Raw genomic sequence first — 20893 nt, 5'->3', positions numbered from 1 at the left:
TCTATACAGCCAATTATATTTCTAAAAATAAATGTATATGTGTGTTTTAACTTTAACATTAATTTCTTCACACACTGCACACTTTTTTACAGCTTGCTTTCTTTTTTTCCCCTCTCTTTGTTAGCCTTATATCTTCTTTTTTTTAAGTCGATTTATTTAATTTGAGAGAGAGCATGAGCAGGAGAGGGACAGAGAGAGAGAGGGAGAGAGAGAGAATCCCAAGCAGGCTCCATGCTGTCAGCACAGAGCCCAACACAGGGCTCCAACCCACAAATTGTGGAATCAAGTAGCTGAAATCAAGAGTCAAATGCTTAACTGACTGAGCCACCCCGGCACCCCTGTTAGCCTTATATTTTAGGCTACTTTTCAAGTTAATATATGCATATCTGCCAAATTCTCCCCAATGGCTCTTCTGCCATCAAATGGTTCTGTCCTAAGTTTTCTAGCCAGTTCCTTATAGATGAATATTTAAGCTGTTTCCAGTTTTCCACTATTAAAAAGAATTCCTTCAGGGGTGCCTGGGTGGCTCAGTTGGTTTAGTGTCCAACTTCCACTCAGGTCATGATCTCACCATTCAGAGTTTGAGCCCCGTGTCAGGCTCTGTGCTGACAGCTCAGAGCCTGGAGTCTGTTTCGGATTCTGTGTCTTCTCTCTCTCTCTCTCTCTCTCTCTCTCTCTCTCTCTCTCTTTCTCTCTCTCTGTCTCTGCCTCTCCCCCACTCACACTCTGTCTCTTTCTCTCTCAAAAATAAATAAACTTGGGGCGCCTGGGTGACTCAGTCGGTTGAGCGTCCGACTTCAGCTCAGGTCATGATCTCACCGTCCATGAGTTTGAGCCCCACGTCAGCTCTGTCCTGACAGCTCAGAGCCTGGAGCCTGCTTCAGATTCTGTGTCTCCCTCTCTCTGCCCCTCCCCTGCTCATTCTCTCTCTCTCTCTCTTTCTCAAAAATAAATAAAAACATTAAAAAAAAATAAAAATAAATAAACTTAAAAAAAATTAAAAATAATTCCTTCATAAATAGCTTTGTAGTTGTATCTTTGAGTAATTTCTACAATTTTAAAAATACAAATTGAATATTTCTGAAAGTCAGATTGCTTTATCAAAGGATATGTCACATAAAATTTTATGCATGCTACCAAATTACCCTTCAAAAGATTTTACCAATTCATGTTCCTTCCAAGTGTGTATGAACATTCCATTACTAAAGGAATATTTATAGACTTTTTTACAACTTTGAAACCACTTCTACATTTGTTGGTATAACAGTTAAGAGTCACAAAATGAAAAAATACAAATTTAGCTTTAAGAATAAATTGACAATATTTCCTCATATTCTCTTTGAAAACATCTCCAACAATGGTTATCTTGGTAAAATAGCATCTTACATAATTTATCTCTCTGTAAACCATTTAATCTTATGGTTCATTAGAATTTTGAGAGGCTCTCAAGTCTTTTTTCATTTTCTTAATATTTATCATTGTTTAGTGATATATTTCAGTTTTTATTTGAATATCAGTATTAATTATTAGAATTTTAATTTAAAAGTGTATTTAGATAATGTTTAAGCAGGGCTTCCCTAAATAGCTATTCAATAAATCAGGATTCACGTTTAATGTCTGTAAAACGTAACTGAACATACCCTAATGTGATAGGACCTAAAATCTCAGATAAAGCATATTCTGTATTTTATAATTTACTTTACCTGGAAACCTAGTGGCTGAGAACCACTTGTTTGGCCATATAGAGTGTACAAAGCAATAAATACTTCATTGAGGTAACATTTGTACCTTCAGTATTTTTACTTGTGTTATACACACACACACACAAATGACAGAGGTTGTTAAATGCAGTTCACAGAATGTGTAGGTGCTCTCTAGTCACTTGCTGTTATCCTGTGACATCTCTATCCTTCATCTCTGACTTGAGGTACAATACAAATAAAAACGAAACCAAGATAAGTTGATGCCAGTGGCTACTTTTTTCTTTATTTTACAAGAATGATTTTTAAAAGTGATGTGTTCTTTATTTAACTTGAAGCCATCTCCCTACAAAGTTTAGATTGCTACTGGTTTGCAAAGCTGAATGAAAATAGATGTATTTTCCATTTACAGATGCAAAAAAAGTAGGACACAGAGTGAAGGTGAGTTGCTAGAGCATCAAAGCATGAGAGCCAGCAGTTTCCTGGCTCCCGGCCTGTGGCAGATTCATTAGATTGCTATATGATATTCATCTTCATACACCCTCATTTCATCTGTTAGATAAGAATGAGCTGAAATATACCAGGAAGCAGAATGCTTCTTATAAACATTGCAATGTTGCCATGAATATTTACCACTCAACTTAATCTTCAAGCAGTTCCTCTGCCCAAGTTTATAGTAAAATGGTCCTTAAATTACTCTGAGTATTTTTGATTTGATCAATAAAATGTGGATTTATTTATGATATATTTTTAAAACACTGAATGTTTTAGAGTATGTGCTTAAGTTAATGTTAAAAGATGATAGTATTTAATTTGCATGCATATTCTACATTAGTAACTATTATTTTGTAGTTTGGTTATGGTAGCCATATCTTCATTTTTGTGGATAATCTTCCAAGTACAAGCTAAATCAGGAAAAGAATAGTCAATCCAATTTCTTATGTCCTCTTTCATGTGGTAAGAGACCTTTACCTCTAAGATGTAACAGTAATGCTCTTCAGTTTGGAAGCACCTGGGTAATGATCGCTCTTTTCCAAATTTTGTTAGTATTTACACATTTTCATCCTGATGGATTTATTTTGGAGCTCAGAAGTGAAGAGTGTACAAAATGGCTATTTACAGTTAACAGGAAATGCATTTATATCACAGTTGTACTGTAAATAACTAATTTTGAATGGTATGTGTAAAGCTAGAAAACTGAGAACTACTTTCAGATTATAGCGATTGGATGTTTGGACAATTTATAAATGTTGAAATAAAGTCCTGAGAATGATACTCATTGGTACTTCATAACATGTTATTAATTCAGTGGTTTTTAAATATAGGAAAAACTATTTGAATCAGAAAGGCAAAAGAAACAGTTGACAGAAGAACTCCAGAATGTGAAACAAGTAAGTGCATATATTACATATGTGTGTTTTATGTGTAAGTGCATAAACATATGAGGTATATAGCAATGATGCTGTGTAATATCCTAGAGCTTACAGATGTGAGTAACATAGTATAAAATAGCATAAATCTTAATGGCAATCACTTTCAGAGGCTGTTTCTGTGCTGAAGTCCTGCTACTGTTGCTCAAAGAAATTGCTTTCAAAACCAGATAACCATGGACTGAAATGGCTAATCTCATTGCTATTCTATTGTTTTACCCTTTTATTTTCCCTTTTTCTTTTCTTCTGTTTCTCATACTTCATTGTATTAAAGAAAAAACAAAAGAAGAAAAGAAACCTCCAAGGCAGAGGATTTTTTACTTTCATTTTTTTTTAATGTATATTTATTTATTTTGAAAGAGAGAGAGAGTGCGTACACATGCAAGCAAGAAAGGGGCAGTGAAAAAGAGAGAGAATATCAACTGGATGCACTGTTAGCCCAGAGCCCAAAATGGGGCTCAGTCTCATGAACCAGGAGATCATGACCTAAGCCAGTATCAAGAGTCGGATGCTTAACCAACTGAGCCACCCAGGTGCCCCTACTTTTATTTTTTAGTACTAAAAAGTAAAAATTTATTTTTACTCTGCATTGTTCTTCACAAAATTTTAGGCAGCTTACAACAGAACAGATACAGTGGCATTATCATGAAATAGACATACAAATAAATATTGTTAAGAGTAGAAACATAAAAGAACGTTTCTAGAGATCACTGACAATCAATTGATTTTGAATTTCCCTGACTTCATCCCCCAGAAAACATAAAATCGACAAAGAAAGCTAATAAAATCACATAGAACCCATACCTTCAATATGACTGTGACATAAAACATCACATCTTTGAAAATATATATAAATAGAATAAAAAAATTTCAAACTCCTGCAGCTTGCCTGCGGCTGAAACCTAGAATACAAAGAACAGGGGTGGTAAGCCTTCAATGACTCTGGAAAAGAACTAGGAAAAACAGAACAATTAGACAAAGTTCAAATAAAATCACCTCCAGAAAGAAAATGCAATAATGAATGCCAGACTCTAAGCACAGAATAGTAGTTGGTGGTTCCCAGGACTTGAGGAAGTGTGTAACCAGAAGTGGCAACATTGGAAAATCATTGCCTCTGGGGAATAACCAAGTGAACAGAAACAAGATGGTATCCCTTGGAGACTAGGCAATAAGGAAATAAGAGGAGAAAATTAAAGATTATGCAGAAATGAAAGAGAAACAATACATACCAGTCCTTTCCATCTACCTCCATCATGACAATCATGATCCATAAAGAACTGCACAGGAGAGTGTGCTGTTGAACTAAGAACTCTTTCTGTGAAAGAAAAAGGAATAGGAAAAAAAAAAATTAAATCTGTCCCCATTATTACAAAACTACTGTAAAAAATCAGACAATATGAATTAAAGTTTTCCTTCTGATAAAAACTCTCCAAAACAATTTGGCCACAAAGCTGAAGAAAACTAATATGACACTCCAAACTCAAATATCCTTAAACAAAGCATTTGCCACTACAAAAAAACACTTTAAATCAGAAATTTTTTAAAAAACTAAGAATAGAAATTGATTTTAAAAAAAGGCAGGAAGAAGTAAAAGGAGAGTTGGTAAAACTTAGGAAAGAAATAGGAAAAGACAAAAGCATATCAGAAATGAAAACTAAGTTTATAAATACAGATAGATAAAAAAGCATTGGAAAAAAAATGCCATAACCAGGACAACGATAGTGAAAGGAAGTAAAAGAGTTTCTTGAAGAAATAAAACAACTGAACAACACTAATATTTAGAACTATAATCCAAGAAAACTTCCCAGAATAAAAGAAGACCTGAATCTCTCATTGGGTACTAGGGAAATCTGACCTCGAAAGATCAACTCTATGACATATCCAGTAAACGTATTAGGCTTTAAAGATAGGAAAATGCACCATGCCTCCAAGTGAAAAGATCAAATAACTTACAAAGACAATAGAATTTGACCAGCATCAGCCTTCTCAGCACAACAAAGTAAGGCCAAGTAGAGCACCATTTTCAAGAAACTAAAGGAAAGAAAATGTAAACCAAAATGTATACAGCCAAGCTGACTTTCAGATACCAAGGCCCTGGAAAAATAGTTTGGAATGTGCCAGTATTCAGAGAATGCTGCACATACGTAGTATTCCTGAGGAATCTAGGAGAGGATGAGTTTCATCCAGCCAAAAAATTACTGGAATAACTTTGTCCAGAGTTTCCCAAAGAATGAGCATTTCACAGATATTCTATTGCTGAGACAAAAATGAGACTGAGGTCACATGTCTGACAAAAAAAATCAGAAGATGCAATTTATTTAAAAAATGAGAGGATAAAGCAGGGGGAAAAAAGGAAAATAGAATGCAACCACTCTGTTGTGTAAGTAAGGCTGATGTCAGATAGTAAAACATTAGGTAAAAATAGAGGAGATTTCAGGCACTATAAAAAGTAATAAACAAAGGTAACCTATGGAATGAAAATACACACCTTACAAAATACCAAAAGTAATTTAAAGGAAAAAAAAAAGCGAAAGAAACACACAAAATAAACACAGTAAATATAATATATGCACACAATAATTTCAACAAAATATGACTGAGTTGAGACCATCATAGTTATTTCAATTAACATGAATGGGATCATGTTAATGATGTTTTAGAAGCTCTTTTAAAAGATTTTCTTAGGAATATATAGTTTGTCAAAACTGACCTCAGTAGAGATAGAAAGCTTAACAGATCAATTTACATAAAAGAAGCAGAGTTATCAAGAAACTACCCTCTAGAAAAGGACCAGGCCAGATGTTTTACAGGGGAACTTAACCAAACCTTTGGCAATCCCAAAACTACATAAGTGGCTTCAGAGGATAAAAAAAAATGAAAGAAAATTTCCAAGTTCTTCTTTTGAAACTAGTATAACATCAGTGCCTAAACCTGATAGAAACAGCACACAAAAAAAGAAAATGCATTTAGACTAGAAAAACAACTAGGGGTATGTGAATTAGAAAAGAAATAAGTAAAACCATTTGCTTACAGATGATATAATAGTTATCCAGAATACCATTGACAATCAATGATAAAATTCATTCAATGAAAAATTCACAAGCTAGCAAGATATAAAATCAAAATGCAATACTCAATTGTATTCATGTACACAAGTAATAACCAGATAGAAGTTGTAACAGTTGAGAAGCGAAAAATGATGTAGAAAAATTGGCAAAGACATGAACAGATAGTTCGCCCAAAAAACATTATGAAAATGTCCCTTAATTATAGGAAAAGATAAGCTTTCTCATAATAAGAGAAATACCAATTAAGTCTACACTCAGATAGGACTTCCAGCTTCTAGTAATGATAGAGTATAAAAACTGGCCAAAGACATCTTCCAACAGAAAACAGCTTTAAAACCTGACATCAAAAAATAAGTAACTACCAAAGGAATTGGAAGAGTGTACATAATCAGACAAACTTCTCCTCCTGGCTATAAGCCTGGAGCTAACATAATGTGACACTGGTAGAAATTGACCCACACTTAGAATCATTTGGTATGCGAAAAGTTTCACAGACAATTCACCTGGGGGAAAGATGCTCATTACAATACAGGGGATAGATTAAGGAAAATACTTGTATGAGGAAAAAAAATGAATCTCCACCCCTACCCCATGTCATACTAAAAAACTAACTGAATTATTATAGATATAAACATAAGAACTAAAACAATTAAATCCTAGAAGGAACTTTTATAACCTTGGGTTAAACAAAGTTAACAAACTGTATACCTAAAATTAATAAATTTTACTATATTGAAATTTACTATAGAAGAATTCTGCCTCAACAAAGCTTTTTTTTTTTTTTTTTTAGAAAAACTATGCCAATACCATTTCTCACCTATCAGATGAGCAAAAATTCAAAAGCTTGATGGTACTCTGTTGGTGAGGATGTTTTGAAACAGTCATTCTTATCTGGCATGCAGAATGGTGCCCCTATGAAGGAGGATTTGGCCGTTCTAACAAATCAATATATCATTTACCCTTTGACCTGACAATCTCATGTCTAGGAATTTACCCTGAAAATATGCCTCTAGTAGTATTAAAATATATATGCACAGTATTGCAGTCTTGTTTGTAATTAGAAAATATTGGAAACTTACCTTAATTCCTCTTGAGTAATATGGAGTGATTTCCAGGAGATATTACCAAGGAAAAAAAGCAGAGTTCAAAAGAGCATATATGCAATGTTTAAACAAGAGCAGTTATATATCTGTTTATCTCTTATGAAAGACACCAAAGGAAGACGACACAGTGATGAAACTGGTTATCTATGGTGTGGGTGGACACAGGGTGGAAAAGATACAGGATGGAGAGACACCTCTCTGAGAATTACTTTTTATGTAATTTTTACTTTTGGGTGCATGTTAATATTCTACACGCTCAACACATGTACAAAGAAATCAATAAAGATAAGGAAGGGAAAATGAACCTAAAGCTACAAGCCAACTGAAATAAATGAATCTGTTTGTATTTCAAACGAATACCATCCTCATGCTAAAGGAAAACCAATTCAAGTAACTTGTGAACACAGTATTTGTGTTCAGACTTTGACAGGTTGGGACTGAGTTGGAAAAGAATTGCAGACAAATCCTGAACCTTTTTTTAGTATTTTGTTGTTGTTGTTGTTTAGTTTTATTGTTGTTTTAGTGGTGCAGGCAAAGCAAGTCTGAAACCATTTTAGATGTATTATGGATGTTAGCAAATGTGTTGATTGTCGTTGAGAGCCAGAATCTCAATGAAAACGCACAGACATACAAAATAGAGTAAAGTCACAAAAGAATCCTATGAGATGGACTGGAATTGGAGGTATTGTGACTGTATCATTTCTAAAATAGCTGTATGTCAGGGTGCCTGGGTGGCTCAATCGGTTAAGCGTCCAACTTAGACTCAGGTCATGAACTTGAGGTCTGTGAGTTCGAACCCCACATCGGGCTATGTGCTGACAGCTTGGAGCCTGAAGCCTGCTTTAGATTCTGTATCTCCCTCTCTCTCTGCCCCTCCCCAGCTCATGCTCTGTCTCTCTGTCTCTCAAAAATAAATAGACATAAAAAAAAAATTTAATATCTATATGTATATGTGCACATACATATATGTATATTTTTATGCATTATATATATACATATATATGTGTGTGTGTGTGTGTGTGTATATATATATATATATACATATATATATATATATATACATATATATATATGTATATATATATACTCATTCCCTAACTCTGTCAGTTGTAAGAACCAAGAAGCAGACACTCTAACAGCAGTGAACACATAGCATATGTAAATGCCCAGATATCATTAACTACTAAAGGAACCCAGTCTCCTTGGAGAAATGACTGATTTAAGCATTGGAGGGAGGGTAAATACAAGATGAACTTAGAACATCTCATTTTACCAGAAAATAAGGAAGTGCTCCAAATGACGGGGTCATGTCATAAGCAATAAGCTTGAAAAGGGCTCCTGCTGGCTAAATCTGGAAGAACTTGAGTACCAAAATAATTAAATACAGTAATGAGTTGCAGACCATTGAAAAAAGTAATCCTTAAGTCCATACCATTAGTAAATAGATTAGTTAATTAATGGGGAGAAAGGGGAGCTCTTGCTCATTATACTGTTGAGTGCTGACGTAACTGCAGAGGCTGCCAGATTTGGGAAATCAGCATTTTGCATCTGTTTTAGTATAGACTGAATCAGGCTGGAGTCATCAGATGCTAAATCTAGGGGGAAATCTTGATGAAGAGCAGAGTATTTACATATTTACATGATTTTAAAGTAGCTCTCTATAAACTGCTTATTAATTGCTAGAGGAAAATAATAATTATACAGTAGTGAAATAAGACAACACCTTGCCCGGTGCTAAAAATTGATAGCACCAGAGAAGAAGAACAGATGGAGAATGTGACTCCAAATGTGAAACCTTGAAAAGGACACATCACCTATGTAGTCCTCCAGCAGAGAACATGTAACCTGAGTCTAGCTATGAGAAAGCATTAGACAAACTCAAAATCAAGAATAGTTTTATTTTTTTTAAGTGTGTGTGTGAAAGAGAGAGAAGGAGCACAAGAGAAAGACAGAATGGCCGTATTCTTCAAAGATATCAATGTCATTAAAAAAAAGAAGAAAGAAAAGCAATAAAAGATCTCAGATGAAAAGAGCCTAAAGACAGGGAGAATAAATACAAGACCTGACCATAGTAGACTGGATCATGCACTGGAGTGGGGAAAATGTTCTAAAGGATGTTATTGGGTCAGTTGACAACCTTGGAGTACAAATGGTGGATTAGATAAAAGTATTGGATCAGTGTTAAATTTCCTAAATTTGACAACTAAACTATGGTTATATGAGAATATACTTATACTTAGGAAATACTGAAGTTTTTAGGGGTAAAGAGCCATGATGTATGTAACTTACCCTCAGAAGGTTAAGGAAAAAAAGTGATGTGTGTGTATATGTGTTTTATGCATATACATCTATACACATGTGTGTGCATGTATATGTGTGTTTCTATATGAGAGAGATTGAGAATTTGCAGGACTTCAGCAACAACCTGTATATACCAGTGGCTTACAAGCGTATTTCTCACTCATGAACATGTTAATGAAAGGATAAATCTGGTGAACTAGGTAAATCTGGGTGAAGGGTATGAGGATGTTTTCTGTACTACTCCTAATTTTTGCAACTCTGCTGTGCACTCAAAATTATTTCCAAATAATAAGTGTTTAAAAGTCCTCTATTTTTTTGGCCAATTTTAAGACTCATTAAATATTTTCGTGCTTTGGTTGGTATGCGTTTTTAGCTGTGTCTTAAATTCCTGCATCAGTTTATATGGCCAGGCTTTTTTATGTTTTAGTGTTTGCATCCTGAAAGTAGACATTTAGACATCTTCTTTGTTGATTTTTACATTTGGAACAAATGAGAAGGTGGGTTTTTTCCTACATTTAATTAAAATTGTCTTTTCTCCTAAATGGTTAGAGCTTAAAACTTTAGAATATAGAGCATACTTGACAAAATATTTACATTAAGGACTGATTAAGAAATGATTCTAAAGAAAAATTTAACAATTTTGCTTTTTTTCCCCTTGCAATACCTACTTCTTCCACTTGAGGCCCTCCTGTATTTATTTCTCTGAACAGATTAATTTCTGTTATTAGGGAAGGTTGGGTCTTCATGAATAAATAAGACAAATATGTCTCAGAACTTAACAAGATTCAATAGAAAAAGATGGGACATAGATGGAAAAATAAATAGGAAAAAAAATCTTATATGATGAATGGTGAATTAATGTAAGGAGTAATGAGGCAGATAATAGGCTTTGGAGTTAGACCATGTAGGTTTATTCTGATCCTGCCTCTTGCTTGCTCTTGACCTTGGGCAAGCTACTTCATCTCTCCAAGCCTCATTTCCATCACTTCTAAAATGAGTTTGATAATGGGATCCCTCACAAGACTGTTAGAAGTATTAAACAACATATATAGCATATATAGTATAAATGTGTACAGCCCATAGTAAGCACTCAACAAATATAAACTATCATTGTCATTATTATAAATACTAGAAAAAGAAATGCTAGGTGCTGAAAAATATGTGGGAATGATTTGTTTTAACCATTTGCTTTAGAGGAGGAAAACCTAATTCTGGCTGAGAAGATAATGAGACTTTTTATAGAGAGGGTGACGCATACATGAACTGGGCCAGACATAGAAAGGAAAGAACTTTCCAGACGGAGGGCACAGCATAGAAATCATGCTATGAAAGAAAAAGTCTTGAGGGTCAAAATAGGCCTTTTGCACACTAACTGTACAGTAACTGTTAGTATGTTTGTGTTTTCGTATCTAACACTGTGGTGATGATATCTGTCTTATAATTTGTTCATAGGAATTGAGACTTTCAGAGTAAAACTGTCATAATATAGTAGGTTCCTCAAAAATAGTAACTTAGGTTTGTATTCTTTTATCAGCAGCAGCAGCAGCATTATTAAAAGCCCAGGAATATAAGAGAGCTATGGACAGATGAAAAGTGTTAGGAAGTGGCGTTTGGGTGGCTATGTTGGGGCCAAAGCATATAGGCACTTGAATACCAACCTAAGATTTTAGACAACAGACCGCCTCTGAAGATACTTGACAGGGAGAAAAATTATCAACTTGCTTCACCTATAATCTGATCCCTTTCTTTCCTTCACACTCCGCATCCAATTTGTTAGCCCTACTTTTTTAAAGCTACAGAATTTCACCACTTTTCACCACATCCATCACTAGTCTAAGCCACCATCATCTGTGGCTTGTGTTGTAATGACAGCTTCCTACCAGATCACCCTGCTCTTACCCTTGTTCCACCACCATACTGTCTAATCTGAACAGAGCAACCAGAAGTATTTTTTTAAAACTTAAATTAGAACTCTCTAGGGATTTCCATCACAGAGTAAAAGCCAAAATCCTACCAGTAGTAGCCTACAAGTCAATGTGAGAGCCTATGATGACCTACCTGATCTGCTGTTCTCACACTCCTCTTACCTCAGTGACCTCACCTCTTATCATTCTTCCCTCCCCTCGTTCCCTGCACCCTCACTCCACTGACCTCCAACCCTTACTATGTGTGGAGAAGTTTTGTGGTATTATTAATTGCTTTCTTAGGTGTTATATGCTTGTCATGTTTTTGCCCTTTATATCTCCCAAATAGAGGGTAAGCTTCGTAGGGGAGCTATCTCTGCTGTGTTCTCTGATTTATATTAGAATAATATCTGACACAGAGTAGGTACTCAGTAAATATTTGGTGAATAAAGGGATGAATGAAGAATATCTATACTTAAGAGTATTCAGTAACTCAAGATCAAATAAGAGGCTTTTGTAATAGTGTGGACCAGCACTGTCCAGTGGAGGTATGAGAGCCCCCTATGTATTGTTAATTTTCTTTTTTAAAATTTTTTAAATATTTATTTATTTTTGTGTGTGTGTGTGAGAGAGAGAGAGAGAGAGAGTACAAACAGGGGAGGGGCCATTGAGAGAGAGACACACACACACACACACACACACACACACACACAGAATCCGAAACAGGCTCCAGGCTCCAAGCTGTCAGCACAGAGCCCAACACGGGGCTTGAATTCCCAAGCCGTGAGATCATGACCTGAGCTGAAGTCAAATGCTTAACCGACTGAGCCACCCAGGCGTCCCCGTATTGTTCATTTTCTAGTGGCCACATTTTTAAAACAGTAAAAAGAAATAGGTAAAATTATTTTAAATATACTTTAGTCTGATATATCTAAAATAGGATTGAAGATGCAATAATATTAAAAATTCATTAATGAGATATTTTTACATTCTTTTTTCATACTGTATCTTTGAAGTCCAGTGTTATTTACACTTAGAGCATATCTTATTTTGTACACTAAATTTTCATTGAAAATGCTGTATCTGTGTTTAGATTTAACAAGATTTACTGTTGAAAAAATGGTTTCATATACACAAATTTTCCAGACATAACTTAAAAATTTTCTACTAACTGAATACCACAATCTTTTTGTAATAATGTTTGCATGCATATGGATAAAACGATTTCATGCTTTTCTAGAAGACTTTGCCTTTCAAGCAAATTATTTCAAAACTACATCTTTTCAAATTAAGTATATCACTAATTCTTAATACCATTAACATCAAGTTCAAAGAAGTATATATTGAAAGCAATTCTAAATTTATCAGTATCAACTTAGCATACCTTAAATTTTTCTTAGTTTTTTGTAACTAGTTTATGTGACACTATGAATAATTAAAATCTGCATATTAATTTATGGTAGAAAATATGTAAAATCATTATTATTGATGGATATTATTAAAAGTTTTAATGTCAGTATAAATTCTTATACTTGTTTGGCTTCACAAATAAGCCTTCCCTTTTCTTGGTGCTTTAAATTTAGCTTATTCATGTGCAGTGTGATAATGATTTTTTTTGTCCTTGATTATTGAATATTAGGCAAGCATTCCTTCTGTTTTAAGAAAATTTTTAATTCAAGTTAAAAATATGGCAAATCTTTGTAAAACTCTTGCACAATTCAGCCAAAGAGTATTGGCAAAGAACACAGGATCATTAAACCCATTGTCTTCTAAAGTTAGTGAAGAGTCATAGAATTTGCACATATATACTAAACAATATTAACAACTGTATCCATGACGTTTTTCACACATTCAGTTTCAAAAACTGAGCACAGATATTTTCCACATGTAATGTACAGTGGAATGAAGCAATAAAGAAAACAGTCTCTTGTTGGAAAATGTCAGTAAGTTTGAATTTTTGATCCAACAAGGCTGCAGCATCATCTATTATGATAAGCAATTTTATTCAATATCCAGCTGAAACTCTTTCTTTGAAAGATGTAAAAGTTAAAAATATCTAGACCACAAGTTTGATTTTTTTTAGGCTGCAGATTGATAGCTTTTTGTCATAAATTTGGAAGTTCCCTAAGACAGTACATGCATGAAGTTTGAATTGGGCAGTGTCTCCTATGTCACATGGCTCACCTAAAGCTAAAGAAAGGTCTTTGTAGTTTTTCAGATTTTAAATCAATGGATCATTGATGTTGTTAAAAAGTTCTTGTATTCTGTAGGCATTTGTTTTGTGACTTAATTGATGATCTTTCATTTTTGGTAAAATATCTTTTCTAGTCTTTTATCATAACTGAAATTACCATCTTGATCTAAAAATGGTTTATTTACTCTTTTGTGCAACGATCCAAGCTGTTTTATAGCTGGCCAAAATTACTAATATTAAACATTTACTTCTGATTTCAGGTGACTGATATCATTGGTTCTTGTTTCACTATTAAGAGAAAACTTACCAGATTCACTAGATTCACTATGTAGGTACAAAAATGCCTCTTAATATTGTTCACTTTTTATACACTTAAAATTTTTCATCACAACAGACAGCTTTGTAGATTGCAACTGAATTTATCATGAAATTTGCCTCTTTTTATTGTCCTGATTATATTACTAGTTAATACATCTCTATTTTATATTGTACCGGTAATATGTCTTCATTTTAGGGGCGCCTGGGTGGCTCAGTCGGTTGGGTGTCCGACTTCGGCTCGGGTCATGATCTCACAGCTTGTGAGTTCGAGCCCCGCGTCGGGCTCTGTGCTGACAGCTCAGAGCCTGGAGCCTGCTTCGGATTCTGTGTCTCCCTCTCTCTCTGCCCCTAACCCACTCACATCCTGTCTCTGTCTCTCTCAAAAATAAATAAACATTAAAAAAATTTTTAAAAAATATGTCTTCATTTTAAATATAAAATCTTTTCCATACCTACTACTTTAAATAGAAAAAATAATTATATTCTAATAAAAATAAGCATTTCAACTTAAATACCAATTATGATTTACATTAAGTATTACTGTAACTCATGTTGTTGCATAAAATGTTCAGATAAGCACATTCTTACATTATTGCATTAAAAATTTAAATTAATTAATCCATAGTAACCACATCAGTTTATGTATATTACACAAATGATTTACATGCCTATTGAACACTACAGTTCAACAATTATATCTTAAATGATGCAGTCATTAAAATGAAACAAAGCTCCATCAAAACAGTAAAGTTTTGTAAAATGGAAAAATATTTTATACTTGAGAATGTTTTAATTTAAATGCAAACTAACTAAAACTATATTGAAAATTCAGTTGACCAGCTATATTTCAAGTGCTCAATAGCCACATATAGCTAGTGGCTACCACAATGGACACTGCAAATCTAGAACTCTACATTCTTTTTTTTTTTTTTTTTTAACGTTTATTTATTTTGAGAGAGAGAGAGAGAGCGTGAGTATGCACATGTGTGCATGAGCAGGGGAAGGGCAGAGAGAGAGAGGGAGAGAGAGAATCCCAAGCAGGTGCAGAGCCCAACACTGGGCTCAATATCACGAACTGTGAGATCATGACCTGAGTGGAAATCAAGAGTTGGATGCTTAACCGATTGAGCCATCCAGGCACCCCTAGAACTCTACCTTCTTGCTACTCAGAACATGATCCGGGACCAGCAGTGTCAGTAACACCTGGAAGTTAGCATTGCAGGGTCTCACATGCCACCCCAGACTTCCTGAATCAGAATCCATATCTAACAAGTCGCCAGGTGATTTGTACGCACTTTAAAATTTGAGAAGCACTCTTCCAGGTGATAAGTAGTAGAGGGTTTAACCTGGTGGTGGCAATGGAAATACACCAACGAGGTCTGTGTGAAAGATACAATGAGAGTAATCAATCAGACTTAACAGTGATAGAATGTACAGTAATGGAGCAGTCAAGACTTTGTAATTTAGTGATTGAGAGGCTATAATGGTTCATGCTGTAATGATTCATAGTATTCTTAGTATTATGTAATGTATATTTTCCAGGGGTGCCTGGAAGGCTGCTTCAGGTTCTATGTCCCTCTCTCTCAGCCCCTCTCCTCATGCTCTGTCTCTCTCTCTCTCTCTCTCTCAGAAATAAATATACATCGGGGCACCTGGGTGGCTCAGTCGGTTAAGCGTCCGACTTCAGCTCAGGTCATGATCTCGCAGTCTGTGAGTTCGAGCCCCACGGCATGCTCTGTGCTGATGGCTCAGAGCCTGGAGCCTGCTTCAGATTCTGTGTCTCCTCTCTACTCCTCCCCTGCTCGCACTCTGTCACTCTCTCTCTCTCAAAAATAAATTAACATTAAAAGAATGTTTTTAAAAATAAATAAATATACATTAAAAAATTAATGTATATTTTCCAGTTTTAGCAAAAACAGTTTAAAGTATATGTATGTATTTGTATATACAAGTATATCCATACATATTGGCACAGCTATTCATTTCAGTAATATACACTTTCAATAAAAAATATACTGCCCAAAATCAACCATAAAACTGTTCTTTTTATTTTTTATGTTTTTATTTTTTTAGTATATTGACCGTGTATACCATTCAACTTCTTATGTATATAGAATGATATCATTCTGTTTAAGGGGATTTCAGCGATACAGATGAATTGTTAATGAGAGTTCCTATACTTTGTTGAAAATACTAAAATTCTGTCTCCTCAAGGATTAATTTCTTTATTCACAATTAGCAAAAGAGTGTTTAAAAATCACAAATAGAGAATGTGTATAACTCTTCTCTTAAAAACTTTTAAAAACCAGAAACTTGAGTTATATGAAAAGTACATAGGTAACCTGATTATTAAAACACCACTAGATTGATTTTTAATTTATTTTACAATGATGGTTACCAGTTCAATTTGATATCCTTTGTTCACTCATTTATAAACTTTTAATTGAATTATTGTGAGACAGTGGCCTGATCCTAAAAACAGAATAATCTCCCCTTTTTGAAGGTCCATTAACTATTACAAATTATGGAAATTAAATTACCTTTATTTAGTATAGTGACCCAAAAAGAAAGCAGTGAAGAACTGAAAGATAGGGAGAGAGGGAAAAAGGGAGAGGGAGGAAGGAAAGAACTAAAAAGGCAAGAACAAGCTATGAAGAGATCCTTTTTCTCTAGAAAGGATCAGGTGTGCTGCTTTTTTTCAACCAGGGCTGACTACTAGAATACTTACTTATTTGTAAGGAATTGGCTGCACTGTTCTCTTTTATGCCTTACAGAATAACCCCACCTTACTGTTTAAAATCATGAGCGCAATTTCCCACAAAATAAGACTTCTCGTTATTTTTTCAAGTTCTAACAACTTTTAACAGGCATGGGCCATTCTCCTAACAACTTCCTTTGATCAACAACTTTTCAAAAATGTACTCTCACACTTAAGTTGTTTCAAGTTGGTTTCAGCAGTGTGTTTATGACCTAAGGCAGCGGTGAACTGGTAAACAGTCCAAAGCCAAAGTATTTAGCTTGTCTGAACCAGTCCTTGCGCTAAAGAAACATGGGAAATTGCTCATTTGGCAACTTCTTTACGTTCAGATAAGCCCAGTTGCAGTTAGCCTCACCTGTGCAAAGGTTGGGTTGAATGTTTGACAAGAGCATGAAGTCCTGAGGCAGAAACGTAAGGCCAAATCAGCACAGGAATCTCTGTGGGTAGTTGAGGTTGAACATGAACTTAGTTACAGCTGTTGCAGCTGGCTTGTGAGCTGTCTTGGTTGATGGATGAAGCAACAAAGGAAACTAACAACGGATTAAATATATCTCTAAAAGGAACAACAATACTATGGGATTTACTAAAGGAGTACTCATGTATTTACACTCTTAGAGATTGTGTTCCTTTCTGCATTTATTAAAGAAACAGTAAAGCCTGTAATTTTTAGAAGTGGTGTCAGTGCCCATACCCTTTTTATGTTTATTTTTTCGTGATCTGAATTTTTTATAGTATTTCAGTATAGCACTAGTAGATATTCTAAGATGCTGTCTCATCTTCAGAAAGGAAAAGAAGAAAAATACATATATTTGATTTGTCAGTCTTTTCTCTTCTGAAAGGGTACTATAGTAAAATGTTCCTATGTTTCCATTTCAGGTAGTCACTTTGTGACCTCAAAATGTCAACTTTTATTTTCTATTAAAAATCTGCTTTACAAGCATCTCTCATACTACTCTTTTATAGCCGCAGCCACCTCCTTCTGTGCTCCCTCCACTAACGCCTTGCAACCAGTAATCTGTTCTCTATCTCTATAATTTTGTCATTTCAAGAATGTTATGTAAATGTGATCATACAGTATGTCACTTTTGGGCATTGGCTTTTTTCACTCAGCATAATTCCCTTGGGACACATCCAGGTTGTTGCATGTATCTATAGGTTGTTCTTCTTTATTGCCAAGTGCTTATAAAACTGGTGAAATCTGATTAAGGTTGGTGGGTTGTATCAATGAAATTTCCTGTTTGTGATATTTTACTGTTATAGTCATGCAAGTTATAAGCATTGGAAGAGGCTTATTGAAGAATACAGGGAACCTCTGTCTATTATTTCTTACAAATGTGTATAATTTACAGTTATCTTTAAATGATTTTTTAAAAGCCTTTTTGAGAGATGAAATTATAAAGCTCTTATAATGACAGCAATCTGAGTGGAGAAACTTATTAAAAAAGAAAACTTGGTTGAATTTATTTTTCAACATTAATTCCCTTTTTGTGAATCAAAATATGACCCATGTATTTTCCAACATTAGACTTTGCTCAAGAAACTGCCTGAGTTAAAGACAGCTTGCTTGGAAAGGGAACACAAGAACAGTCCAGTTGGCGTCCCTCTTTGCCCAGACACCAGCCATATCCAGTGATTCACTGGACGTGAATGTGGCATTCTGACCAAGCATTGGCAAACAAAGATGTCTATTTCAGAATCCCCATTCCCAAACAGTTTTCTTTTTAATGTAGAAAAGGTCTTACCATTTTAAGAAAACCTGAGTAAAATTTTGTTATCCTGTTGATACTACAGAAGCCATTTGAATGGTGTCAGCTCAATTAGAATCACACAATTTTTGAAGTTGGAGGAATTTGGAAGGGAAATGACCTTATTCTTCACAGAAACCTTCCAGTTCATTTGATGACAGTATTTTCTGTAGTTGGTTGGCTTAGCTAGAACTGATGTTGGGGTTCTGGGTTCCCCGCCGTGAGCCACTTACTTTCTGGCTGTTCAGGGACCAATTCAGCACTCTGTCATCAATTGTTTCACGCATGCATTGTAGTGACTTACAAGGGAAACTTGGCAAGGGAATTTAAGAAACATTTATTGAATGCTCTTTTGTATGGATGTACTGGGAAAGCTAGACATCTTATTCACAAGGAACTCTCAATCCAGTGAGAAGAAAGTAAAATAGAGCAAAACCTATAAAGCATTGTAGCGTAGGTGCCCAATCGCTAGTGTGTTGTCAGAGGTATATTTATCTACCACAGCAGACATTACTCCCTTTAATTTTTCTTATTTAACTTAAAAGTACAAATCCCTAAAATTTCATTAGCTACTAAGAGAACACCTTTCAGGGTGTGTTTTAAGCATCTGTGTACATGCCAGACTTTTATGTCTCTTGATGTTAGAACAATATATATTGCTGACAAACTAGTAAATTTTACCCAAGGAGGAAGTAGTGATAAGGCAGCTGACACTATAAAACTCTTATCTTGGCAGTTTACTATGTGAGAAACACTTTCAGTACTCTTACTTCAATATGGGACTCTCCTGACATTGTGTTAAGTGATTTATTCACAAACTGTTTTAGAATTAAAAACAAGACTTCTCTAGTCATACCCAACCCTATATAAATAAATCACCCTATTTGAAAATACTGTACTTTGATCCATTGTCATCCATGTTAGATACCAAGGATTGTCTGTGGTGATGAGTTTCAGATGAAATTGTGAATTCCATCACAATTCTTTAATATTGAAGGTAGCTCATTTCCTGATCCGATTGCTAGGGACATTCTGTCACTCCTGAGCATATGCCCTTCGTCTTATCCCCCACCCCCCATCCCTTTTGGCTCTTCATTTCTCTTATATTCCTAATAACTGTTTTTCCTCTTTTCCCACGTCATTTTATAAGATCTCTTTACACTGTAATTATTACCCGCTCTTGCTACCAAATCTGTTGTAAATATTTCCCCCATCTACAAATTCCCTTCCTAATTTTTTCAAAGATTTTTTAATACAGGTGTTTTTGTGTTGACAGATCTTTTTCTTTGTGCCTTCTCCTTTTAAATAATTTTCTTAAAAGTCCCTTCCTTACCAGACATCAGATACATATTAACCTGGTTTTCCACCTCACTGTGTTTGTCTTTATTTAACCTATCTATGAAATTATTTTGTTTGGTCTATGGTATGAAATGAGGAACTACACTTTATACTTTTGTCTTCCCAGATAATTTGTTGTTGCAACTACTCACTCTTTTGTGGTGTCTCCATTACCATAGATTAAACTGTTACATATTCTAGGGTCTGTTTGGGGCTATCTGCTCTTTCAGCTGCTTTGTCAATAAATATTTATTGGGTGAATGAATGTTTTATCTAACTCTTCTTTGGCCAGTACCAACTATTTTGGTATATGCCTATGTCCTTGAACCACATCCTACCTCTTTCTTTCCTGTTGTTACTGTTGTTTCCCAAAATTTGTGGTACCAGTTCTCACTGATTTCTTTTTCTTCCAAATGAATTTAGGAATAGTATTACCTTCTATCTAGATTACAGCTTGGAATTCTCGGTCAAGTTCTTCCAAAACAAACAAAAAAATTTGATAAAATTACGATCCCAACTGAATTAAAACTCTAAAAGTTAAATTGGAAGTTACATATTTCTGTTTCAAAGCCAGCTCTTTGTTAAACCCCAAACTCCAGATAAATTCTAAATGTTTAAATAGCCAAAACATAGCTTTTGTGTTGTAGCAGGTTTCAGTGAGCAGAGTTGACATTCTGATTAGGAAAGGAAATGCCCAATACTGTAGATGTTTCTTTCAGTACATTTGTAATCAGACTTGGAGAAGTAGGAAGACAGTTGTTTTTTTTTTTTTTCTTTCTATCAACCTTCACTAAACTAGAAAATGCATGTTTAGGGTTAAATATATTTAACTGGATTTTAACAAATTAATATTTATATTGTGAACAAGTTACATGGTAAAATTTATGAGATAGGTGTACCTGTGTGTCTGTCTTTGATTAGGGACTTCTGTTTATAGACAGAGACTGAAAATTGTTTCTTTGGTTTTCTTTGATGTTCAGAGTCAGAGCTCAATTTTGCACCTTTTGGAGAATGAGGCAGGTGCAGGTAGAGAA

The 20893-nt window shown here is 34.7% G+C and overlaps 1 protein-coding gene across 6 annotated transcripts in view; it reads left to right on the top strand.

Moving 5' to 3' along the window:
- The window catches only part of STXBP4 (syntaxin binding protein 4), a 168684-nt gene that overhangs the window by 61614 nt on the left and 86177 nt on the right, over nucleotides 1–20893 (top strand). For all 6 annotated transcript variants that reach the window (XM_042915451.1, XM_042915450.1, XM_042915452.1 and 3 more), the window contains one exon: nucleotides 3026–3091. In XM_042915451.1, coding sequence (XP_042771385.1) covers nucleotides 3026–3091 — 66 coding nt within the window. The remainder of the gene's footprint in view (nucleotides 1–3025; nucleotides 3092–20893) is intronic.

The sequence above is a fragment of the Panthera leo genome, chromosome E1 (assembly GCF_018350215.1).
Source record: "Panthera leo isolate Ple1 chromosome E1, P.leo_Ple1_pat1.1, whole genome shotgun sequence".
Lineage (NCBI taxonomy): Eukaryota > Metazoa > Chordata > Mammalia > Carnivora > Felidae > Panthera > Panthera leo.
Note: the sequence above shows the minus strand (reverse complement) of the source record. Positions and strands in the feature narration are given on the sequence as shown.